The sequence below is a fragment of the Lolium perenne genome, chromosome 3, assembly GCF_019359855.2.
Source record: "Lolium perenne isolate Kyuss_39 chromosome 3, Kyuss_2.0, whole genome shotgun sequence".
Classification (NCBI taxonomy): Eukaryota; Viridiplantae; Streptophyta; class Magnoliopsida; order Poales; family Poaceae; genus Lolium; species Lolium perenne.
The window spans coordinates 182,864,085-182,890,233 of NC_067246.2; the positions used below are offsets into that span (position 1 = coordinate 182,864,085).

The following is a 26,149-nucleotide window of genomic DNA, read 5'->3' on the forward strand; positions in this document are numbered from 1 at the left end:
GCACATGCTTACTGTACCAAGCCATGTATTGTAACCTCATTCGCGCAAAATGTAAAGAGCGTAAAATATAAAAATTGGATGCAATCCATGTCCAAAACGCGTCACTGCAGCTCGGCACCTATGTTTTGCCGTTTGGTTAGCTGCTCTTAGTAGTGTGTCAAAATCAAGTCTTACATATGAAACACCATTGTGGTAAATGTATGGTATCCTATAAGATTTAAGCGTGTTATATTAGTATTAATATATAGTCCGTCCAAAGAAAGGCAGTAACTTCTCAGCCACTAGTTTCTGCGTAGCAAATTACAAAATAAGCTCAGCAGACAAAGCTCATTACAGATATCAGCATATCGTCTTAAGCTGGGAACCGAAGTACTGATGTGTCATATAATTTTATTCCAACATAGTACAACATAATTACATTGTTACAGTTGACGATCCAATACACTATGTGCAATCACTAACTAGCTGGCATGAAGAAACCTGTAGATTCAGATGCAGATCAGCTTTCTGATACCAAGCATATAGATCAGTTAATCAAACCATTTGGACATTTAAGCTCTGTTTGGTTGGGCTTTTAGAGCTGCTTTACACGAGCTTTGACAGCTATTTTTGTTCCAAGAAAGTGCAAAAGCTTTGCTTCAGTAACTAGACATACTGTAGAAGCTTACACTTTGTCAACAATCCCATCGGATAGTTGCATGAATTCGGTGGAGTTCTTTGTGCTTGCTGCTCGAGCATAGTCTAAAATAGGAAGCACATGCTGCATTTCACATGTTTACGTTTTCCACAATTTCATCTGCAGATTGAAAACATGGTCAGAAACTCGAATAATCTTATCTACTAATGAAGTAATCAATGAAAGGGATTATTTTGGTCTCAAACTCTTGAGGCATTTGCAGGGAAGGCAGAAGCATATCAATGTATAGCAAATAGAATTATTCCAAACATATACCTGATTCTCATGCTATTCCTAAATTAAGAACAAAAGGATCTCTAAAGAGAATAGATTTAATAAGATAGGGTAAAAAAAACTACTCTCTGTTGCTTGAGATAGGAAACAAAATACTGTCGTAACCAAGTGGGCATAATCCCAACTGTAAGAGAAGAATAGCACTAAAAAGCTACTCCCTCCGGTCGTTATTAATCAACGCGAAACCAGAGCTAAAGCAGTGTATCCTTATGAATAGCTAGCGTCGATTAAATCGGACAAGAGGGCGTAACTTAAATGTCACAAGTTGGGCAATGCAAAGCAAGCAAAGTACTCCATCTTGTCCAAAATTCATGAAATATGGTTATTATGGATATCTCTCTGAAATGACATACTACACGCACTTAGAGCAAGTATAATAAGGCTCTTATGGCCCGCTTACATAGCATGTGGAGGAGAGAGACATGAAAAGATGAGGGGAGTGGGCTCTCATGCAAGAGCCCACCTCTATGCGTACTAGTAAATGCGAAGAAAGAGATAGAGAGAAGGTTGTAAGAAACTAGTCTAATAGCCAACCTTAGAGCCTATTATTTGAGTGGCTACAAGTGATGGTTCTAGATGACATGGCATCTGCATATAGCCATCAGCCAGCTATACTATTAGCCATGCTCTTAATCTTCCAAATAATTAATGCATGCTTCGTTCTTGTTTTGGCGGTCGCGAGCAAACTACACCCTACGCGCCGCTGGATCCTTCAACCCTTTGTAAGGCCTAACTATGCAGATATTAAACTAATCCTTGAAGAACAAGGAGCAACCATAACGGATCGGATCTACTAAATAATGATCAAGCGGGGTGCCGCCCCTACGCCTAAGATAGGCGTAAGGGCGGCTAGATGTCTAAGGGTTGCACAACGATAGCATATGATACGAAGAACAATGCTAACCCTAACACATCTAAGATAACTACATTGCTCGCCATCAAAAAGGCTTCAGTACGAGCAACGCATGAACAACGAATAAACTTGTACTGCCTAGATCGCAAGATGCGATCTAGGCAGCATGATGCTTACCCGGAAGAAACCCTCGAGACAAGGGAGTTGGCGATGCGCCTAGATTGGTTTGTGGTGAACGTGATTGTTGTTTATTTCATAGACCCTAGATACATATTTATAGTCCGTAGACTTTCTAACGTGGGAATAATCCCAACCGTGCACGAGCCAAACTCTAACTAACCGACACGTATCCTACTATATTACAGATACACGGGCAAACTAGCCCAAACTTTGTATATAAGGCCGATTCACATATATTCTTCCATGTATATTCTTCAAGCCCATCTTGATCGCGGCCCACCTCTGACTTGGTCAAATTCTGGTGATAACACATGCCCCCCTGGTTTTGGAATTGATAATTCCAAAATCACTCTGCTTTTTCTTCGTCGGGTCATGTCGTGGCAGAACTGTCGCAGTATCCTTCATCATGATGCCTTGCCTTCTCAACTTCTCCGCGTGACCTGGCAGTTTTTTTTTTGTTAAGCACCACTTCCTCGGAAACTGCTGTGGCATTGAATTTCCACTATATCCCCTTTTATTTAACCGCTCCAAACAGTTCGCTTTCGCATCCCCTTCGCATTAGCACTCCAAAAGCCCTCCTGCGCCACCATGTCTTCTTCCTCCTCTGCCTCATCGGATCTTTCCGCCCAGTCCTCCTCTTCCCGCGAGCCGACGCCGGAGTGGAACCCGGAGGAGGCCCACGCGGCCAACATCCGCCGCGCCATCGAAACCGGGGAGGAGTCCAGTCACGACTTCTCCGTCTGGTCCGAGGACGACAAGTCCTCGACCGACGGGGAAAGTGACCTCCGCTTCCTCGCCGACGGGGAAACGAAGGAGGAGAGCGACGACGATCGCTTCTCCTGCGACGACTTCACCTCCCCCGAGGAGGAGGAGGAAGAGAAGGAGGAGGAGGAGGATGACACCTCCTCCGACGAACCGCCGGCCAAGCGCTTCTGCCCCTGGCCGGGGAACCTCAGCGACTTCGACAGCGACGACGACGACGCTGACGAGGAGGACGAGGACAACGAAGGCCCGGTCGGCGGCCGCTGGAGCAGCGACGACGAGCCCGCCGGGAGTAGCGCCGACAGCGGCGACGATGGCGACGACGAGGGCAGCGACGGCCCATAGATAGGACCATTAGCATAGGACCAGTAGTACTAGACGGGGCAATGTATCCCCTAGTACTTTCTTTTGAGAGCAACCAGCTCTTTATGTAAGAAATCTTGCTTATCAATGAAGAATTTCCTCAATTTGATTGTGCCGATTTCCTTTGAGCTAATTTAGCCGATTTCCTCTCATACTGATTTTGCCGATTTGTCCACTTAGCCAATGCTTAATGAGCCGATAGCAACGCATCGGTCCTTCACAATTCATCCTTCAATTCTTCAACTGATGACTTGGAGATCTGGTGGGTAATGTGGAGTCTTCAAGAAAGCCCTTAAATTCCTCCCACCAGGTCCAGTGATCCTCTTCTGCAAGAATTCACCATTTTTGAAGAAGGTTGCGACGAAGGATCAGCCGATGACACCCCAATCGGCTTCTAAAACAGAGCATCTACCAGACCAGCTGCCCCCCGAGCCTCAGCCAAGGCGAGAATACTGGTGAGGATGCACAAATCAGACAAAAGGCTTTGAACTCAGGTAATTCTGAGACAGCCACCCTGCCGATTCAGCCGCTCTTGACCCCATCGATTGCCTCTTCCTCCGTTGAAAGCCGATATTGTAGACGAAACACCAACGGCTTAACGAGCAAAAGGCCGCCTTGCACGCCAAAACTGACTTCGACGCATCGCCGCAATCGGCTCATTGCAGCTGAGGAAGCTCTCATTGTTTGCCCCCTCGAGGAAGTAGAGGGCCTCACAGATGAACTGGACTTGGTGAAAATCCGCGTCTTGAACACGCAGCAGGTAGATCCTGTGTAATTGTACTAGAGTCGATGGCTGTGCATCGGCTTTGTTTCCTAGTTCTAAAGTCGATGTCCTTGCATCGGCTGTACACCATGAGAAATTTTTTTTTACTGGCCGATTTTTCTATCGGCCCCCAATATTTCACTGCACACATGTTCATCTGCACATGTTCATCTGACTAAGTGCCCCCCGAGCCGAATCTACCAGGTAACTGCGGATATCGGCTCTGTAGTTAACCAAGGCACTGTATTTGAACGTCGGCTCCGTTAGGACTAATGTTGGCTCTCATCAGCCGACGTAAAAATGCTGCCCATCAGATCGATGTTGAACACAGGCAGAATGTTTGGTGAAGATAATTTTGGCCGATTGCTGGAATCGGCCTCCACGTTGATCGAATCGCGCAATGAAGGTTTTGCAATGTTCCTCCATAGATCTTTGGGGCCGATCCCAAGGATCGGCCTCGCCACGTTTGTCCATAGGTTGGTTCTTGCTACACGGTCAGGCCGGTGGATAGGACCAGCCTAACCCCGTTCTTCGTCACGTCGATGCGCTCACAGTCGTCCAAATTGATACCTGAGAGTGGCTCTTGGCCTGCTGTTTCCCAAGCGTTCATGCCGCCCGTTGAAATTTCGGTGAGTCATCGGTCTGGACGACCTCTACCTCATCTCCATCCCACCGTATTACGCATTGGTGCATCGTGGAGGGAATGCAACGGTTGGCGTGGATCCAATCTCTTCCTAGCGAACAAAGATAGGTGCTCTTGCTATCGACGATGAAGAACGTCGTAGGGATGGTTTTCCTTCCTACGGCCGATCCACGTTCGTAACACCTTGTGCGTCGACGCTTGGCCGTTGAAATCGCTCAATGTCACGTTGGTCTTGATCGATCCGAGCTAGAGCGTCCCAACCGACGTAGCATAGAGTATGGCATAATGTTGATCGCCGCTCCGGTGTCCACCAAAGATCTTGTTGACAGCCTCCCATCGATATAACCTCGCAAGTACTGTGGCCTTCGGATGTCCTGTAGCTTCTTTCTCGTGGCTTCTCAAAGATAACCGCCGTGGGCCGCAGCCTAGTTGTGCCACAGTGCTTCATCTAACTCGGAGCACTAAACTCCGTCGGGAGGATGAATACCATATTCGTGCCAGCCGATGTTTCATCATCGGCTTTCCTTTGCTTGGGGCGCCACTCCATTTTTCGTGGTCGACCCTCTTCATCCAGGGTTCGCTGAATTTTCGCGGCCAGATCAGGCCGCGCCTTCCTTAACGTGTGCAGGTATAACCTTTCGGCTTCCTCCAAGCCGCGCAGTCGCTGAACCCTACGCTTTTGGGAACGGCTGAGTCCATCAGGGCACCACCTTGGCCGGTGGTACCTGTCTTCTTCTTCATCATCGTCTTCCAAATCCTCGAGATCTTCCACCCGAGGGGACTCAGCGTGCTTGCTCCGAGGTGGGAGAGGCCCTAGACGTTTGAACACGGACACGTTAGCTGCATCCTTCCTGTTCGTCTACATTACGGCGCTGCCGATTGTAGGCAATCGGCTCATTCCTGAATCCCAGCAGTGTCTGAAGAAGGGGCAGTCCCAGTGCCTATCCTCGTCGTCTTGCTCCCTCGATTCTTCCTTGGCACGGCGCTCATATCTCTCCTCATCGCGATCACGCCGACGATGTCTCCTGGCGTCCCTAGCCAGACGGTCTCTATCGTCATCGTCGCTGGATCGTCGGCGTTGGCTATATTGACTCACGTACTTGTTGAGGAGGTGATCGGAGAGAGGTCGCTGATATCTTACATTCTTCACTTCTCCCTCTGTGATGTAGCGCTTGCCATCGTGGCGGAGCCGATCGCGTGGAGCGGCCTCCTCTGTGTCCTTGCTACGAGAGCAGCTGCCCTCGTCTCCGTCCTTACCAGAGTGGTGTCCAGGTCCTACCATGTTGATGTTGAACGAGAATCTGGGCCGGCACCCTTCAGGGTAAGTGCACTCCACCATGTTAACGGCGGGGAAGGGTGGGTGTCGACCTTCATGGCGTCTTGGTTGAAAATTAGACGCCCTTGTTCTATCGCCATTTGGATCTGCCGACGCCACACCTGCAATCGTTGGTGGTATGGGAGAACGAGTTATGCCATTTGCGTATGGCTTTCCGTTCGGCCTCCGTACCGTGGGGATTTTGAGGCCTTCGGGTAACTTCAATCGCTTCTCCTTGAGCAAGAGGTCGAAGATTTGCTCGGTTTTAGTCACGTCAAAATCAAACCCTCTCGGGCGGACCTGGTGGCTTAACCCATGTGCAGGACACGGGGATCGCCCCCCGAGTCCATGCAGCCACTGCTACTTCTGGATCTCCTGCAGAGCCTTCGTCTTCATCCGCCTCAACCAGGACTACCGCACGCTTGAATTTGTCCCGGTACAGTCCGGTGGCGCCGTTCATATAACGACAGCTTCGAACCATGTGCGCCGTTGAAGGGTAGTCTGTTTGGGAGGCCATATCCTTGATCGGTGATGCAAGGCCCACCACCGCCAACTCGATCGCTTCTTTTTCGGTCCACACGAGCCGAATAACATCGGTTCCTAAGATTTACGAAGCGCCGGACGTATTCTCGCCACAGCTTCTCCACGCTTCGACGTACTTGTGCTAGATCGGCAATACCGGCCTCGGAAGCCTTCGAGTGATACCGCATGTGGAACCGCTCTTCCAATCGTTTCCACGTCCGGGATTGAGTCTCGGTGGCGCGATGTGTACCACCCGAAAGCCGATCCCGTGAGGGACTGTGCGAAGAACCTCACACGTAGCTCATCCGTCGCCGAGATCGTGCCCAGTTGTGCCAAATATCGGCTCACATGCTCGATGGAGCCGGAGCCATCCGATCCATTGAACTTGGAGAAATCGGGAGCCGATATTTGGGTGGTAGCGGGATCAACTCGTACTCGTTGGGGTACGGCTTGGAATAGCCGATTGTCCTCCTTTTCGGCACCATGCCGAATCGGTCTCTCAGGATCGTATCGATTTGATCCGCGGTGCCGGGCCGCAGAGTCGAACTACGAAGATTCGCCGGAGTGGCATATTTAGCCGCCCATGCTTGCTTTTCCAGCTCGAGCCAACCGCAGGAGCCGAGCTCGGAGGTTTGTCGGAGCGGCGTACTTAGCTAGCCACGTCCGCTTCTCAAGATCTCGTTCTTTGAAGTTCCTCCCCGTTTCCGTAAGTCCCCGCCGTTGCGGCTCGGTTTGTGAGCGCCCGCCACGCAGCTTGGCACGTATGTGCACGTGTATCCGTGAGGGATCTCCTTAGGCGCCTCGTACAAGAACCGGTAGTCACTAGGGTCACCACCGATCTTGTAGACGACGTATGCCGATGAATTCGGCATTTCGGTGCCGCCAACGCGAACGGCAATGGTGGACGGGATCGGAGTGGCATCTCTCCTTGGTATGTCCCGAGAGCTGGTCCTGAGGGAGAGTAGTGGTGCCTCATGATCTCCTGGATCACCCGAAGAGCAACACGCTCCAAAGTGTTCACCAGGTTCTCAGAGTGGCGGTGTAGCGAATGAGCTACCATGAAGTTAATCTCCTGACGCAGGGACCTGGTGCGTTCTTCGGACGGGGCGAACAGGTCCACTCCATCGAGCGCGCCTTCAGGTGAGAACCCTTTCCACCTGATGCCATGTGAACGGGTTCTGTGAAAAGAGCCGATGAGGTCGGCTTCGAGGATCGCTTTGACCTCGTCATACTTCTTCTTGAGCTCCTCGGTCAAATCCTCGTACGTGACTGGGGTGCCGTCCGCCATCTCAGATGTAGATGGCGATGCGGTTGATGTCGAAGATGGTCCCACCGGGCGTGCCAGAATGTGTTGCGGTCAGAAACCCACCGGCGAGGCCGACGGCAACACAGAGAGCCGGGAGCAACTTAGGGCTGCGGCTGGCCCCCGGTCCCTCCGAGCGACGGCCCGCAAAGACTCCGGCACGCACGTCCGATGCCGGTGCAAGGCGTGCCACCCGACCTATACCGGTCGGAAGGTGATGGAGATGCCTCGCTTAGTTTCCTCGCATGGCATACACGTAAACATGACATCCGAGCCACGATCGGCTCTCAGGGTGGCCTGTGAAACGGCTCACAGCGCCAATCCACCCATGATTCGCACGAGGTGTACGAATATATGGTGGTCCTGCTTGATCAAGATAAAGCTAAAACGATCTACGACGATTTAGGGTTTTCACCGCATAATCGGAACGTCCTACTCGTGATTGAGCCTCGCGGCCGCGCACGGTGATCGTAAGCCGATCCTAGACAAGGCCTAAAAACCAACACGAGGTTGATCCTCGGAACATCTTGTCTAGGGCTAGCAAACTACGCCCTACGCGCCGCTGGATCCTTCAACCCTTTGTAAGGCCTAACTATGCAGATATTAAACTAATCCTTGAAGAACAAGGAGCAACCATAACGGATCGGATCTACTAAATAATGATCAAGCGGGGTGCCGCCCCTACGCCTAAGATAGGCGTAAGGGCGGCTAGATGTCTAAGGGTTGCACAACGATAGCATATGATACGAAGAACAATGCTAACCCTAACACATCTAAGATAACTACATTGCTCGCCGTCAAAAAGGCTTCAGTACGAGCAACGCATGAACAGCGAATAAACTTGTACTGCCTGCATGATGCTTACCCGGAAGAAACCCTCGAGACAAGGGAGTTGGCGATGCGCCTAGATTGGTTTGTGGTGAACGTGATTGTTGTTTATTTCATAGACCCTAGATACATATTTATAGTCCGTAGACTTTCTAACGTGGGAATAATCCCAACCGTGCACGAGCCAAACTCTAACTAACCGACACGTATCCTACTATATTACAGATACACGGGCAAACTAGCCCAAACTTTGTATATAAGGCCGATTCACATATATTCTTCCATGTATATTCTTCAAGCCCATCTTGATCGCGGCCCACCTCGGACTCGGTCAAATTCTGGTGATAACACATTCAACCTCTGTTCTTTTTACTTGTCAATTTGGAAACTGTCACGGTCTCGGAACACACATGCGACCATTGCTTTGTCTAATTATTTGGTATAGGGGAAAACAACAATATCAAAGTACTTAATGATTTTCTGCTCATTAGTGGTCCAAGTTTTAAAATTTTGACTGTGTTTTCCAAAACAAGATCTATTGACAAATAAGGTAGTATTACATTATAAGACAAATGACATGCACCTAAAGAATAATAAAATCTGTTGGCAAATAGTTAGGCATAAATTTAGTCCAACTCTGCAACTATCGTTAAATAAACATCAGAATAATAGAGCGGAACATGCCTTAAAATATGCAGCAGACGATATTATTATGTATTAGCCGCACTATATCTTCGAACAAGCTGCTCATATAATGGGAGTTGATTCTTGGATACAAAGACCCTGAACCTGTAAGCACATGAAACAACAATTCAGCCATATCAAAGGTGTAATAGTTTTGCTATCTGTTCATTGAGAATACAATGGAATATTAAAGTTTCACAAATCCACAGTGATGACAAATGTGATTTTACCCTTCAAGAAGCGTGAGTCGCCCTGGAGAAGAAAACAGCTTCGCTATTGCTTCGAGTGAGTCTTTGATGTGCATATTTTTCAATTTTAAGGCCTTCATAAATTCAACAAACTCTCCATACTCTGCAGTACTGAGCTTTTCTCGGGCCTAATAAGAATATCCAAATTGAAAGATTATTATCTCGTACAGAAGTGCAGAATGAACATATTAACAAGATAGCACTTACTCTCCAAAGCACAAAACAAAATCAAATTACAGAGAGCAAGCACAAGCAGCATACCAGCTTCAAGAATGCTGGTCCAGTAATAGAAACGTGGCCACCAGATCCTTCCTGAATAGCCTCATTCTTTTCGCATGCTTGTTCGATAGTACTTCTCCTTGATTGAGGTGTAGATTGTTCACCTTGGTATCCAGGCAAATCTCTCGACTCAACATTACGTGGCAATACTGAAGAGACATTGTCTGCTATTTTAGCCTTTTTAAGCCTCAGAGACTTTAAGGTATGTTCCTTCGAATGCCCATGTGTAGTTGCATGATCAGTCAAATCAACAACCTGATCCTGAGACAACTGGCCTCTTGAGGACATGGGTTGTGAAGTAGATGTACAGCCATGTTTCATAGAAAGGGTAGCGCGATTGGTAGGGGTGATCTGGGCAAAGTTCATATAATTATTTCTTCTGGTGGTTGCAGTAGTTACCCGGTGCTCATTTACTGATGCGGCAGGCTAGCAAGAGACAGAATAACATCTATAAACCAGAGGTATGAACTGAATATTGATCATCAATATGAATGCAAAGGATATAGATGTACCGAGTCAAACAGAATCTCCTGCGGCAGACATTTGTCTCCAAGCGGGGCTATGCTATCTGCATGTAACAGCATTTTTGCAATAATTAAGTGGTATTAATAAAATCTCAGTAGGAAACCAGATTAGCACAAACATAATGTCACAGATCAGTGCAAATACAATGTAGCAATTAAGCACAGCACTTCATAGCATATAAACAAGAGCTGCAAAAAATGTCATGTCCATTTCCAGTGTTGCATTGTACAATGGGGACCAGCCTATAATCAACATTCAACAGATATTTTAAGCACGGATTAGTGTTGTGCAGCTAGACCATGCCACCATATTCTATGAATCATAAACAGAAGCTGGTTATGAAGAGACTTGCAGCATCTTAGAAAAAAAGGTAATGATTTTACAGCAGCAATACAACAATGCAATGCATGACTGGCACCATACATAAGGACTAGAATATGTCAGCACAACGGTCAGACCTTAAAAGGTGTACAAAATACTATTTTTTCTTCTAAATTTTTGGTAGTCCGCATACTACTCAACTTTGAGAATTCAACATGTTAGTACTAATCTTGTCATAATTAAGTTATGCGGATGTTGTATGATGGCATGCAAGATTAGCCAGCTGCATGCATGTCAGCAGGAGTAGTTACGCTACTATGCTAGTACAACTTGCATGAAGTTTCTAGTCCAAGTTATAGATAGCTGCATGTTGGTAAGAAACAGTAGTAAAAGAAAACTTGAAGTTGACCACTAGTTGTAAAGTTGGTAATGCTTAATTCATAAGAATGTCAACCGATAGCTATCTAGAGCAGAGTCGGATTGTGACTCCATGAAAGGACCAGCCATCCTCTTTCCATTGTAAGCTTGTAGCACTTGAGATATCTAATAAAGCTTCCTACTAGTACAAGCCCTGTGTTTGTACGGTATGGGAAGCACATCAAGACAGAGCAGTGTGTGTGAGACATGCTTTGGCTTTGGCCAAGGAGACTTGGGAGGCCCTGAAGATTATGCACATGGCTGCTGAGCGTGTGAAGGACACCAAGGTACAAACTCTCAGGACGGAGTTCGAGGGACTGCGCATGAAGGAGTCAGAATCAATTGATAATTTCGCATCCCGGTTGACGACCATCGTCAGCCAGATCCGAGCACTTGGTGAGAAGTTCGAGGAGACATAGCTGTCAAGAAGTTCCTTCGTGCTGTCCCCAACAAGTTTCTCCAGATTGCTTCAACAACCGAACAATTGGTCGATTGAAGGCAGTCAGGCACACGAGGAGCGCCTAGGAGGAAGTGGTGATGTTGATGAGGAGCACTTGCTGCTGACCCGTGAAGAGTGAAGGCATGACTCGAGGCTGAGAATTCGTCGCGAGGACGAGGTTGTGGGTCGTGGCCGTGACGGCGGGAGTTCTTGGAATAAGTCTGAGGTGAAGTGCTACAACTGTCGTAATTATAGACGTTATGCTTATGAGTGTCCAGAGAAGAGAAACTAGGCATTCCTTGCTAAGGCTCTTTGTTAAGACGATGAACCAGCACTCATGTGATAGGGGTGTTCAAAGTGCACGCCCAACGGTGTGATACTGTTGGAAGCTATGCACAGGCGGTGGTGTGATGCCATCGTCGTAGAGAGTGTCGGTGTGAGGCCGACCACTATGGTGTGATGCCATTGTCATTAGAAAGGTTGGTGTGAAGCCAATGACGGTGTGATGCCATTGTCAAGTAGAAGAGTTGGTGTGAAGCTATACCTGGCCATGGGAAGCCCAGTCCAGCCCGGCACGAAATACCCGGGCTTGGGCCAGCCCGAGCATGCATGTGGGCTGGACCTGTGCTGAAGATTTGGGCCCGATGGTCGGCCGGGCCTGGGCTTGAAAATTGTGTCAAATAGGGAAGAGGCCCAGCCCGAGGCCCGATGGATATTTGCTTTGATGGGCCGGGCTTGGGCCGAAATTTTTGACCTGGCGGTCGGGCGGGCCTGGGTTTTTTGTGTCGGGCTTTGTTAGGCCCAGCCCGGCCCGAAAAATGCCCAGGTATATGTGAAGCTGACGATCTGTGTGATGCCACTGGCACATGGAAGGTCGGTGTGAAACCAAATCAGTGGTGTGATGCCATCTTATACGGAGTCAGTGTAAGGCAGCAAGTATCTAATAAAGCTTCCTACTAGTACAAGCTCCGAAGCACCGATACTTCAAAGTCTGCCGTGTCCGCGTATAATACTCCGCCGATACTCCGATACCCCGATACACGGGCGATACACGTATCCCAGGAGTATCGTCTTTTCTGATTTTAAAAAGAAAGAAAAAAATACCGATACACCACCGATACACCGCCGATACACCGCCAGGGACATCATCGACACGGCTAGGACATAGGAACGTTGGGAAGCCCAATCAAAGCCCACTAGTGACCCTAATAGTCAGTGCCCTATCTATCTATTTGCTTGACTAACTCTGAAGTGGTTTGGATTGAGGCCTCAGGAGTGAGCGCACCGCCACCGTCGCCGTCTGGAGTCGCTCGCCGCCATCTAGAATCGCCTCCCCGCAACCTGGAATCATTCTCTCCTCCGCCGCCTCAATTATCTTTGACTTCACAAGTCATTGCATAGCATTTCATTAATTTTATATGTATATTCGCCGTATCGCCGTATTGTTGTTTCTAGAAATTGCCGTATCGCGTATCCCCGTATCCGTATCGCCGTATCTGTCTCGCCGTATCGGTGCTTCGTAGAGTACAAGCCCTGTGCGTATGTGTGTGTGAAGCACATCAAGACAGGGCAGTGTGTAAAGCACATCTCTTTAGAAAGAGAGGGAGTCCTGGGTGAGAGCTAGTAGCCTAGCACCAACACAACACCTTCAAGCTCAATTTGGTTTAGTTTATAGCCCAAGCTAACATACTAGTCCACCTGCAGCGCCACTCTGCACTGCTGGCCTGACCACTTTGGTACTCCGACAAACATGAACTATGGCAAACTGCTCAGCTACCAGCACTGCAGGTGGGACTGGCATGTTAGCTGAGGTGAGAACTGGTAACCGGAGGGTTGGATTTTCTGAGTTGAAATGACCATTAAACCTTCTGAAATTTTACTCAAATATCTACCTGGGTCTTACATCTATGACCCGCAATTGATTGCACAGCTACAAACTTAAATGGGCTGCAATATATAGTTTGGCAGGGTAATTAACTAATATATAACTCTTACTGGTGTACTCTGGATGAGATTTTTCGTCCAATTATATCAAAAAAATTGTTACAGCAACAGGGTGAGTCAATATGAAATATACAAACATGTGCCAATCACCATTTAAGCCCCATGTTTAGCATGCTTCAAAGATCAAACCAGACAAATTTTGCCATAACAATCAATTTAAATACTTCAGCAGATGTCAGCTCGCATTAAAAGAATAACAAAAGCAAACAAAGATTTTAATCTCAAGATTCAAAACAGGATCCTTACCATTACAATCCATCTTTTTTGGCTCCAAAGGGTCTAAAGAAACTTTATCTCTGAAAAATCTTGTTAACGTTTGAACTATTTCCCCATACTTTGAGTAGCACTGCAAGGAAAAAATTAGTAGAGCTATCTAAAAAAAGCGGGATGGACTCAACAAGCGTACCTTTATGTAAGGTTTGAGCCAATAGGACATCTGGGACTGGTAATTTGACCACACAAACCTGTAAGTCATGTGCAAGAAGTTCAGTTAATTCAAAATGATAGCTCTTAAAAACATTGATTGAGATAGCTATCTAATAACATGAGGATAAAGATAAAAAATACGCTGGGTGCAATCATGTAATCCTTGAAACTTTAGATGTTAGGCTGACCATGTATAACAGAAGTGGTGTTGATCCTTTTAAAGAATTATCCAAAGGATTACTAAGAGTATCTTGTTATTCTAGGTGGATTGTCTCCTTGAAAAGGGACATTTGGCTCATTTTCTCATAGTCAAATCTCAGCTTAAACAGAGTAAATGCAGAACGATGCAAAAAAAAACATTTATTGTAGCATTATCCCATTGGGAGGTCTGGCGGAAATTTATGCATATACACCATGCAAGAACGTTATGATTAGATTTCGACCTTTCATCACAATAAATAATTGCTCCGTAGTCATGGCGATGTCTGATGACACGTCCAACGGCCTGATTGACAGCCCTTGCTGCTTGTTGTACATACCACTCCTCTCCTGTCAAAACCTACAAAATGGTCAAAGCTCATTACAGAAGGTATGGAAGCAGAGGGATGGAATTGCATTGCATGCATAAAAATACCTTTATTTCAGATTACCATTTTTCCCCCGAGAAAAACAAAAGATTAGTGTCTCAAACTCTCGATGTGTTGAAAAAGGTAGATAGGAAGGTCCAATCCCAAAAGGGCTGACTACAACACTAGAGAAAAGAGAATCCGACTCAGGAACTTTGTGTGTGTGTGGACAAGATTGACTTGTACCCACCAATTTATTCAGAAGGTCCAATATCAAAATTACGCGGAGCACGCTCGACCAGACATCAGAAATACTGAAGATGAACTTGCGCGAACCCTTGAATATTCTCTCGATGTGGTGCCTAAAACCGGAGAGCGGGTCGTTTCAGGTGGCTTCATCGGCAATGTTGGAGTGCAGCATGTGTCGTTGAACATGGATTTTGCCAGTGAGAAAACTGAAGAAAATGTGACCATAATAACTGTCTGGGAACTTGTGTTGGGTGGCATGAGAGAAAGGAGGATTCAAATCCAGAGTGGAGAAACCGAAGGACATCTCCCCCAAGATGGAACAAGTGCAAATGGATACTAGGAGTCTAGGAGACACATGGTTAGACCAGTGAGGAATAGCCAGCCCTTGCTGGTTACTGGTGAGCACATCCCGGATCCAAACAGAAAAGAAAAGAAAAAGAAAAGGCTTGGAAGCATAAACTACATACCAAAACCAAAAAAGGTGGACAAGGCATTGAAACTTAATGTGGTTATAACAGGTGCATAGTTTAAAATTTAGTACTGAACTATTAACCTTTGAGTTCTTATTAGATGGTGTTGCCGTCTTATCCAAATTACCACGATTATCCAAATACTCACGCTTGAGCCGAACCTGGAATAACCACAAGTTAAAAATTGCAAGGTTTACTAAAGCAATAAAGGATAATGAAATTACTATTTATGAGTAATACAAACACACTTGAGATATAGTATATTTTCTGGAACTTGAGAGTTTTATGTCTCTCTGCACAGAAAAATGACTGTACTCACATCATGTCAGTATATTCGTAGGCTAACTGTATTCACATCATGTCAGTGTATTCGTAGGCTAAGGAGACAAGTAGCTGATGAACAAATATTTCTGCGGTGTAAAAAGTTTATACAGGTTGAGAAGTTGGGGAACGGAAAAAATGGAGAAAATATTTTCAGCCTAGCTACAGCAACAATTTAAATTCTCCGTAAACGATTGTATGCCACACACACACCCAGGCAACACTAAAATCACATAAGGTAAGTCTCCTGGTAGAGAATTGCCAGTGGGAAACACAAAAACAGGGTTGTGAGATGAAAAAGGACGCATAGTAATAATGTGGCTAATAGCATAATGTGCTTTTTTCAATAAACCAGAATTCTACTTGTAACCCCCTCTTACTACTCTTTGAAAAAAAAAACTTCTTACTACACTAGGAGATAAGGATGGTAATACCCGCAAAAAAGAGATATGTATGGGAATGAGAACCTTAGGATCAGTCGGAGTGGAGAAAGGCATTCCAGTAACTATTACAGCTCTCCCAGCACGGTCAGCAAAATCAAGGCCCTCACTAACCTGTGAAAGTACAAAATGCATAAATAATGGATGTGCACTGTTTATGGCTTAGCAAAACAGCTACATTCTGAAATGTGCACCCTAATGTAACAATACACCCCGTTCCAGACTTCCAGTAACTGTTTGATTTCTACTGTAGCACTACAGTTGAATGGCTTTCTCTGTTTAGTCATACTCAGAGGGCCCACAAATAAGCATTGCCTATTCACAGTCCTATTTTAGTACAGGATGACATCATTCGTAAAACTGCCCTACGATAATAAAGTTTCTATTAGCACTACAGCATTCTTTCTTTATAGTAAACGAACCGTTTGACAATTTATGCCTTCTGACACACAGAAAATGACTAAGCATTATAATTCTAAAATTATAACAGATCAAATAGCAGTCACACTACCCGCAAAAGAAATAGCAGTCAGACTTAGGACCAAATTATTTAACAAAAAGAAACATGAAGCTTTTGGCAGAAGAAGAAAACTGAAATCAAGATTCCACTGGAAACTAAAATAGAAAACAATAGAAGCTGTTGTAGAATGGAGAACAAACTTTGCCACGGCAAACTGCAAAAAAAATTGCCCCAGAAGTAGAAGAATCGCGTAGTTTGGCTGCATAGTCCTGCAAAACAAATGGTATAAGTTATAATCTGAGCCAACAAGAGTTTGAAGTTCAAGTGGCAACTAATAAATGATCCCATAACCTCAATTGCATTTGGAAAGTTTGATGACTGCCTAGGCTCTATAACTGGCTGCTTGTACTTGCACATTCTCTGCCAAATTGTGTTCTCGTCCACTGAATGTTCATGGTTCTGCAACGGATGCAAAATGCTCAAAGACGAATACCACAAATGATTGGGAATAACTCATGGCATTATACAGACCCTGTTTTTCCAGTAGTCAATACACTTGTCCATCATAGAATATGAAGGAAAGAAAACAAGGAGTCCATCTGGCACTATACGGGCAAAATTAACTGCAAAAGAAGCACATACATCAAATGCGTACAGCAGATAATTCAAAACACAAACAGCTGCATACTGTTAGAACGTATACCTATAACAGTACCCAATTCTTGCTTGTACTTTTCAGTCTCACGTGTCCGATAAGAAGAATTAAGTGGATGCCCTGAAGGCCCCACAGGCACAACTCCAACCCAGATTTGATCTGGCGAAATGACATGGGGATTCTCTAGCCTGACTGGAAACTCACTGAGTTCATGGAAACACATTGCTTCGGCATCAAATAAAGTAAACATAAAAGCAAGCTTTGAGTCGATAATAAGTAAATATAGAAGTAAACTGGAGTTTTACATACAGGTTTAATTCCATGGCAAGTGACTCTAAGGGAGATAAAGTTCCAGATGTTAATATAATGGAGCGTACACCCAACTTGAGAAATTCCTCCATAGCAAGCCCTGGGTTAAAACACCACCAACTAAGAGTCCTTGAAGCCTTACCTGCATATACATGAACATGTAGATAGCTGAAAATACAACCAGTTAATTATTGAGGAGAATTATTGAAGACAAGATATTTAGGACTTAATTGTACTTTTCTATATTTCTATGATTACAGAGAATTACGGAACTGTTTCTGCAGTCAATGAAATTATGCACACAGCTTGGAACTAAGCAAGTGACAGAGAAGTACATGTTGAGTGCTTTACTAGAACTTCATGGCAGATTATGCAGCTTCCACCACCATTAATTGATTAGATATAGGTATTATAATTAAGCTTATGTTGCACATATGACATAAAGAAGAAACAGATAAGTGACAGCAAACAACAAATCAGATGAATGTATTGAATACAAGATATGATTATTAGTCACTGTCTCATAGAGCCATGCCAAATGAAACCAGATAAAAATAATGAACGCACATGGTATAGAATTATAGGTACATTATGTACTTACCGAAAACTTGCAACGAGTCACCAGATGTTTGTCGAGATTCATTTACATGAAACTGGAAAAAAAATCTGGTTGTAAGAATACACAACTTCCAAAAAGGTACTCAAGCTTAAACTGCAAAGCATGGAAAGAGGCTAGATGACAAGACTAATAGGGAAGTCATACTAGAAGACATGCACATATCCTTATCGTACATATATTTGATGTGTATGAATCATCAACCAATAATATACAGATGACAGAAATAGCACTTATGTAAGGTAGAAAATTACACGATAATACTTTGCATGGCTTTGACCACCGCCCCTAAAAATTATGTCAAGAATGTCTCTAATTGTTTCCAATCTAGACACTGTGGACTTTGCCTTGGCGCCAGCTTTAGTTTCACCAGAATTTCCTGAACATGTAAGAATAAAACATCGGAGTCGAAAGATTTAGTGTTAGCTAATCCATCAAGAAGATTTAAGTGCATTCAGAAGGAAAAAAGGAAACACAGAAAGACAATTACCTTCCTCCAGTAGTAAAGAAGCACTATCAATAGTCTCAATTAACTTTTTGGATGTTTCAGACGTAATATTCAGTTCTGAGAGGAACTCGTATATGTAAGTCCCAGGTTTTGTGTAACCCAGCTCCTTGGATTCAATTACCAACTCACTAATTTTTTTCTCAAGTGCCATTAAAAGAGCTGGAAAGGGAGTTCCACTATAAACATGAGAAAAAAACTCACTTTCACAATCATGAAATTGAAAGGTAAATGATGTGAGAACTTTGGGTAACCTTTGAGGATAGCATAGTTTTCTGGGTCAAATTGTTTATCAGCAGAATTTTCAATGGACCTCTTGAATGAACACAGTTGAATGCACTCTTGAGCTTCCGCAATGCAAGAAGTAAGGCTAGTGGGAAGCAAGTCAAAAGAGGCAGCATCTGCACATATACTTTCCTGCATAAAAAGTTAATGCAAATTCAAAACAGAACCTATATATATTACAAGAAATATATGTTGTTGCAGGTCAGTTCTTCAAACTTCCATGCTAAAGTGCATCAAGAGAGAGTTCAATTACTAAGTCAAAACAATATTCTGCGCTTATTTCCCTACCAGGTTGTGTGCTTCATCAAATATAAGTACTGCATTGTCCCATGGTATGCCAGCTAAGGAACGCCGATTTCCTGGATCAATAAGATAATTATACGGGGCAAATAAAATATCAACAGACTTGGAAAGTTCCCGGGAGATGTAATATGGGCACCTACATTGAGAAAAATAATAGCAAATGTCAGTCTGGAAAAAACACATTTCTGGTTCAGTGTCTGCATTTAGTGCGAGTCAGGAAGGGCAAAATAAAAAACTTACGGGCCCTTAGTTCTCCCAATATTAACCAAGTCTTCAATGTCAAAAGGCTCATTTCCAAGCTCACTGTTGCTTCTCATGTATTCTGTAAGAAATGGTGTCCATGTATAAACATGTGGTAAGTTAACAAATAATATTCATTTTGCTTGAAAAGGGCCATATCTAAGTTAGAAACGGGGAGAAAGTGAGATAGCACAGAAATATTCGACCAGCGTAACATCTTCCTTGAAGGGCAGTTACATGCAACAAGCTATAGATTGGTAATTACATGCATCAAGATCAAGTTATAGACTGGCAATTACAGCAACACACACACCTTGTATAAATTAAAAAGATCGGAACCAGGGTTGTGAGGTTTCATCTCTGCTGTTCATTTTTGTGCGTAGAGCCAATTTTAAAGCCATATATAGCAAGAGGATGTAGTCGCACTTACCAGTAACAATGTTGTTATGACGGCACCTGCGCTTCTTACAGAGGAACTGGCAACCATTGTTCTGTGCTTTTCCCCTGAGCTTGCTCACTTCTTCATGGATGCACATCTGCTCACGGGAGCCCAGCACTGCCATCTTCGGCCTGCGAAATGTTACACACCAAAAATAAACTACCGGCACTGAAGGGGCTAGGAGACTTTAGGGGGCATCTCGAGACCTCGATAACGAGACATTCATGATAAATTACTAAACAGCATACGTCTAGACACAATTAGCCCCCCAATAAGAAAAAAGGGATAAATGTAACTGATCAGATTTTATGGTATTGACCTGTAGCTGGTGGCCTTGAGCTCCTTGATGACCTGCCGGAGCTGGCTATGCGTCCGGGAGGCGTAGATAATCACGGGGTATGGCGACAACGGGGTCGCAGAGGCCCCCGACTGCTGGCTTCCTGACGGCTGGCTGCTGCCGCCGCCGCCGCCGCCCCGCAGAAACTCCCCGAATGTCCGCCGCCACGCAAGCGTAGAGCAGAGCAGGCATAGCGTCTTCCCCGTCCCCGTCGGGCTCTCGAGGAGCGCGTTATTGCCCTGTACATCGATGAGGCGATGCAGTCGGAACCCGAGCCAGAACAAGAAACGGAAGAATCGGCGGCGCAGAGTAGGGTTTGGGGGCGAAGGTACCTGCTGCAGGGACTGGAGGACGCGGTCCATGTAGGTGATCTGGCAGTCGTAGGCGTCGAAGGGGAAGTCGACGTCGACGCCGCGGATGCGGTACACCGGCATTGCGGCGGCCGGAGGGGGAGATGGAGGAGCGGGCGGGAGATGAGGGCGGCGGCGCCGCGAAAACACAAAAAGGGGGTTTGTGGCCCTGTAGACGGTTGCCAGAGCCTGATCGCTGTCTGAAGAAATGCAATGTTCAGTTAAGCTTTTTCTTTTCTAGGGAAAAAAATTTCAGTTAAGCTTAAGCAGCAAACTTATTATCCCTATAAATGTAATCATATCCTATTAGAGTGCCATATTTTCCCGATAGGTATGGAGCAGATTGAATAATAATCGGTTTATGGATTCGAATGCAGATATAAGAGACAGCATATTGAGAGCAGAAACGAAGCAGAATTGAGGCTGAAACAAAACTAATAAGATACTAGTCATCAACCCGTGCATCGCACGGGCTACAACCTAGTTTAGTCGGACAACCCGCAACACAACTCTTAATGCTAAACCATCGTGAATACTCCATCTCCTGTTCAACTCTTACTTTCTTGGATCTTTCCCCTATACTCAATTGCCATTAATATATCTGAGATTACATATGCAGTTAAAGCTTGTAGTTAAGTGCATGCATGCTGGTACAACTTATAGTTAAACGCATGATTTAATTATGTTAGTCTTCATGGGAACGTGTATAATTCCTTTAATCTCATAATACATGAACCCAAAATATATTCATGACAAAAGTGCATATAATAAGGTCAAGTAAAAATAATTAAATGGTAATCGAAATTGGGGGAAGCCATGCACATAGTGAGAACATATGATAACAGAAGAAAACACCCTCTAGAGTTGAATACAACTGGAGAAGTCCCCGGCAAGCTCCGCGTCTCAATTCCAACTGATCATGTTTTTGTGTTTAACATACACAATAGAGAACATCAAAATTGTTATAGTCCATCCGAGGTAGCAGCCTGGTTACACCACAGGAAGGACACCATCATGGCTTTATTTGCCTGTTTTGCCAGAGAATGGAGCTGCAATAAATAGAAGGTTTAAGTAGATATAGCAAAAATGTTATATTTTTTACCAGGACGCACCAATATTATTCTATTAAATAATTGTTCACCAGATGCACTTCATGTCAGGCAAAGCTCACGTAGACATTGATGTGCTAGAGCTCTTGGGTGAACTCTCCGAGAATGTAGGTCACCGAGAAAAAGATTAGATGCATAATGCTTTTCTTATGGAAAAACATATGCAGATTTTCTCAGCTACACCACCTCAACCTCATCAATACTTCTGTGAGAAGCACACGTGATTGATTTCTCCCATATCCTGATGCACAATAAATTTCTACATGCATTTGCCTAAAATAAAGGTGTACCGGGAAACATACCTATAGAAGTGGAAACTTTGCGCTATACCTGCAAGAACACTATGGAACCATTTTCACTGTGATAAATAATTATACTATGCTGCATGTTGATCAAGTTTTTAAATTCTATTGGCGATTGGGATCGATAGTTAAATTTGTGCATTCATTTGCAAGATAGAAGCCATCAATTTACTATTTTGATGAAAATGGATTTCAACTAACATTATGTGGCCATTAGCATCTTGACAAAAACTATTGTTGCTTATGAAAGGCATGCAAAATGATACTTTGATAGGCCATAGTTTAAAATTCCATATTACATTTTCTATAAGCAGCAGCTCTAACACTAAATACTGGACCTGCAAAGAAAATGTAGATTAATTACATATTTACACTTTTAGGAAAAATTCATATTATTATTTTTAGATCCAAACATGCGGGAAGCGTAATTAATTTTTATAGGAACAACACTGAATTTCCATATATTGTTTTGCATGGAAACGATTATACACTCTATGTACATTAGTTGAAGAAAACCTAGTAAGACGATCTTTGTTAAATGTCAAATGTATAAATTATCCATAATCTAGGCAGCATCGATTCCACTTAATGCTGAGAGGCAGGAGGGTTAGATATGCCGCAAAGAAACTCTGAGATTTAGCGTGCATGAAAAAAAAACACAGAATCTGCAAATCCATTGCATGAGAAACACATTTCATTGGCTAACACTCTAGTTAGTAAATATAAGGTGAAACTTTCGGGCGTGTTTGACTTACTTATTCATGCAACATGAACCTACTTTGAGGATTTGGTGGCACCGGTTGAAGCCTTGCATAACAAATCTCGATTACTTACTTTGGCTCAAAAATGGTAGACCTACAAAATTGGATATCTTTTGGTTTGTACATGAGACATAAACCAATTTATCAGTTTTATTGCTGAATTCAACGAACTGCAAAATAGAGCATGGAACTCAAGTGTGAGTAGTTACTTGCCTGTGCAGGAGTTTAGTTCATCTACTCTGCAACCTCATCGATCATTACGACACCTTCATCTACCTCAAATCACAGTGCATGCACAATCCAGAACCTCATCTGCTACTTCAACTATCAATGAACTGATCAATCGATTCACAGATTGTTCTGCAAATTCATATTACGAAAGTAGCAAGAAAACACAGTAGATGCAAAGGAATAATTTTTTTTTAAACGAATAACCTGGAATATCCAACAACGGTTCATCTCCCAGATCTATGTCCCCTTGAAGCCTCACAGCACGGGACCTTGGGCCGCTGCAATTGGTGCGTCTTGAACTCTTGATCAAAGGGAATTTTGGTGCGGGCTTCCGTGATTACTTCCAGGTCAATCAGGTAGTGGGCTAAGGCTGCGGAAGACGTCGCCGATAATGCAGACTTTGGCCGCTGGCTACGGCGGCCATGACGCACGCATGACCTGCATGGTGCGGAGAAGGCCACGGCGAGATGAGGGAAGAGGCGGCATCTCCCACAGGGAAGGGATCGGGGGAGGTTGGATGGTATCTTGCTTTTCTCGAGATTTTGATGGCAGATTGGATCGAGCTTTGAAATCATGTTGCATGTCCTGGACGACTCATTCCAGATAGGAGAGCCAAACGAAATTAGATTCTTTCTGTAGCCACGCATCGATCGGACGGATGATTTATTGTTGTTTTCTAGGATTAACGGGAAGGCTTGATGGGAGTCTCCAATTAGTAAATATAAGATGTACGCATATGAATAGATTAGCAAACCATACAACCAAAAATAATTGATAAAACGAGTTTAATAAAACACTCATAAGATAAATAGTGCAGTATAGTACAATAAATAAGTATAACATAATCACAAGAATGCAAACACAAGAGTTAGGACAACAACGACACATTTCCATAGCTCAATATCCTAACAAGTTTGGACTCCATATTCGATAAACTGACTATATAAGTGAGCTACTAGCAAAAATGCCCGTGCGTTGCTACGGCTTTATTTTAGTTAATATTTCATTAGATCATCATGAATTTCGGAGAAACTGTAAGTCCGTGTTTTTTTTTCTTTTTAAAACAAGGGGGCAAAAGATTTTCCACCAATTAAGAAGAAGAATCTTGACAAGACAAAGTTCCGAACCCAAAAGCAAACTAAGGGATTACTCTTCCGTTATTACAAAACTCAAACACTTCACACCCGTGGCCACCCATAGCTTAGCTTCGGTCTTGATAATGTTGAGGAGGATGGTAGGAGGAGCGGACTTGTGGTTGAACACCCTAGCGTTTACGTGTGTTTTCGCATACCACAGTAGGAGCATTTAGCTCATGAATGACAACATCACGCCGTCTTTGACTATGATACTTTATATTTTTTGTCTTTGCATTTCTCTACTTTACTGTGAGAGATATATGACAATCGCAAGCAATTCAATGAAATAAACAAATATTCATAATCGAATGAATAAAATAACGGATTACAAGTTGGCACTGAGAATTATCCTATCAAACTTCAGAATCCTTGCAAGTGGAAAATGAGAAAATATTAATCTAACAACAATTAGCAGTTGAGTGGTAAATACCTACTCCAAATAAGTACTACTTTCTCCCGCTGCAATGTTCTAGCATGTAAAGGTTAATTTAACTACCCGGCGTATGACTGCATGAGCTGGCTAAGTTAGGATATCTAGTGTCCATTACCTGATGTTGGTTTTGAACTTAAACTGACGTTCATATGCAGTTTTGCCGAACCTGCGGTAAGTTTTTTACAAATTTGTTTGGTTTCTCCGTCTTCCCTCCTCCTTGTCCAGCGGTAAGTTATTTGTTTCCAGATAGCACTGTTTTCCTTTGTCGGTAGAGTCCAGAGAGAGCAGCCCCATGTTCATGTGCATTACGATCAAAAATTGAGCCCAGCGTCTTGTAAACAAAATAAGAAGTCTTGTCAGATATGGTACCAGATCAAGGAGAAACAGCCTGAGCTGCTACTGGCTGGCTTCTCCTGTATTTCATAGATTAGAGATTTGGAGGCTTGCCCATACTTCTGAAACAAGATTCGCGGGGCTGTAGATTAAGATAAGTACACTTCCCGCATTAGCGGCATGAGCAAAAAGATCTAGCTCTGAGTACTCGCTGATTGAGAGACGATTAGCGGCAGTCTTGATGCACAAATTGGTGGCGGAATTTGGGGCTCCGTGGTCTGAGTTGAGAAGGGTTTCGACCTTGGTGATTTTGGCTAGAATTTGACAACGCGGCCCTGCTCTTCCTCCTCGTGACGAGGCTGTCGAAGGCGTACCTTCATAGGGAGTTCCTGGATTTGGGAAAAGAGGGGCTATATAACCGGATTATCATGGAGAGGGGAAAGAGTCCTTGGTAGGTGATACGTCTCAAACGTATCTATAATTTCTTATGTTCCATGTTATTTTTATGATGATACTCACATGTTTTATACACACTTTATGTCATATTTATGTATTTTCCGGCACTAACCTATTGACAAGATGTCGAAGAGCCAGTTGCTGTTTTCTGCTGTTTTTGGTTTCGGAAATCCTACAAAGAAAATATTCTCAGAATTGGATGAAATCAACGCTCAGGGTCTTATTTTTCCACGGAGCTTCCAGAAGACCGAATGAGTTACGAAGTGGGGCGACGAGGCGCCGCCACGCTAGGGCCGCGCGGCCAAGGAGGGGCCCGCGCCGCCCTAGTGTGTGGGCCCCTCGTGATGCCTCCAACCCTACTCTTCCGCCTACTTAAAGCCTTCGTCGCGAAAACCCCTGTACCGAGAGCCACGATACGGAAAACCTTCCAGAGACGCCGCCGCCGCCAATCCCATCTCGGGGGATTCAGGAGATCGCCTCCGGCACCCTGCCGGAGAGGGGAATCATCTCCCGGAGAACTCTTCATCACCATGATCGCCTCCGGATTGATGTGTGAGTAGTTCACCCCTGGACTATGGGTCCATAGCAGCAGCTAGATGGTTGTCTTCTCCTCATGTGCTATCATTGTTCGATCTTGTGAGCTGTCTATCATGATCAAGATCATCTATTTATAATGCTACATGTTGTGTTTGTTGGGATCTGATGAATATGGAATACTATGTTATGTTGATTATCAATCTATCATATATGTGTTGTTTATGATCTTGCATGCTCTCCGTTGCTAGTAGAGGCTCTGGTCAAGTTGATACTTGTAACTCCAAGAGGGAGTATTTATGCTCGATAGTGGGTTCATGCCTCCATTTAATCTGGGACAGTGACAGAAAGTTCTAAGGTTGTGGATGTGCTGCTGCCACTAGGGATAAAACATCAATGCTTTGTCTAAGGATATTTGTGTTGATTACATTACGCACTATACTTAATGCAATTGTCTGTTGTTT

At 44.3% G+C, this 26,149-nt stretch overlaps 1 protein-coding gene across 2 annotated transcripts; it reads right to left on the bottom strand.

The window, feature by feature from the left end:
* Positions 1–352: 352 nt before the first annotated feature.
* On the bottom strand, positions 353–20,586 carry LOC127342800 (regulator of telomere elongation helicase 1 homolog). Of its 2 annotated transcripts, none has more exons than XM_071828258.1 (24): positions 20,373–20,586; positions 20,023–20,279; positions 19,695–19,834; positions 19,265–19,346; positions 19,010–19,160; positions 18,691–18,853; positions 18,422–18,598; positions 18,186–18,310; positions 17,917–17,968; positions 17,316–17,457; positions 17,055–17,209; positions 16,883–16,974; positions 16,703–16,810; positions 16,552–16,620; positions 15,919–16,005; positions 15,214–15,291; positions 14,289–14,404; positions 13,826–13,883; positions 13,666–13,765; positions 10,226–10,281; positions 9,696–10,064; positions 9,417–9,562; positions 9,187–9,291; positions 353–796 (listed from the first exon to the last, which is right to left on the bottom strand). In XM_071828258.1, the coding sequence occupies exons 1-23, from the start codon at positions 20,472–20,474 to the stop codon at positions 9,213–9,215; spliced, it is 2,904 nt and encodes a 967-aa protein (XP_071684359.1). In that variant the 5' UTR covers positions 20,475–20,586; the 3' UTR covers positions 353–796; positions 9,187–9,212. The 2 variants fall into 2 exon arrangements, with proteins under 2 accessions (XP_071684359.1, XP_051224769.1); XM_051368809.1 differs by having other exon boundaries at positions 9,696–10,139; positions 20,373–20,585.
* Between the last annotated feature and the right edge of the window lie 5,563 nt (positions 20,587–26,149).

Excerpts from the sequence above, each read along its gene's own strand:
- LOC127342800 (XM_051368809.1), bottom strand. The coding sequence starts at position 20,474 with ATGCCGGTGTACCGCATCCGCGGCGTCGACGTCGACTTCCCCTTCGAC. Across the intron at positions 19,161-19,264 it reads ATTGGGAGAACTAAGGGCCC|GTGCCCATATTACATCTCCC; the intron begins GTAAGTTTTTTA and ends TTCTCAATGTAG. Across the intron at positions 13,766-13,825 it reads GGCTCAAACCTTACATAAAG|TGCTACTCAAAGTATGGGGA; the intron begins GTACGCTTGTTG and ends TTTTCCTTGCAG.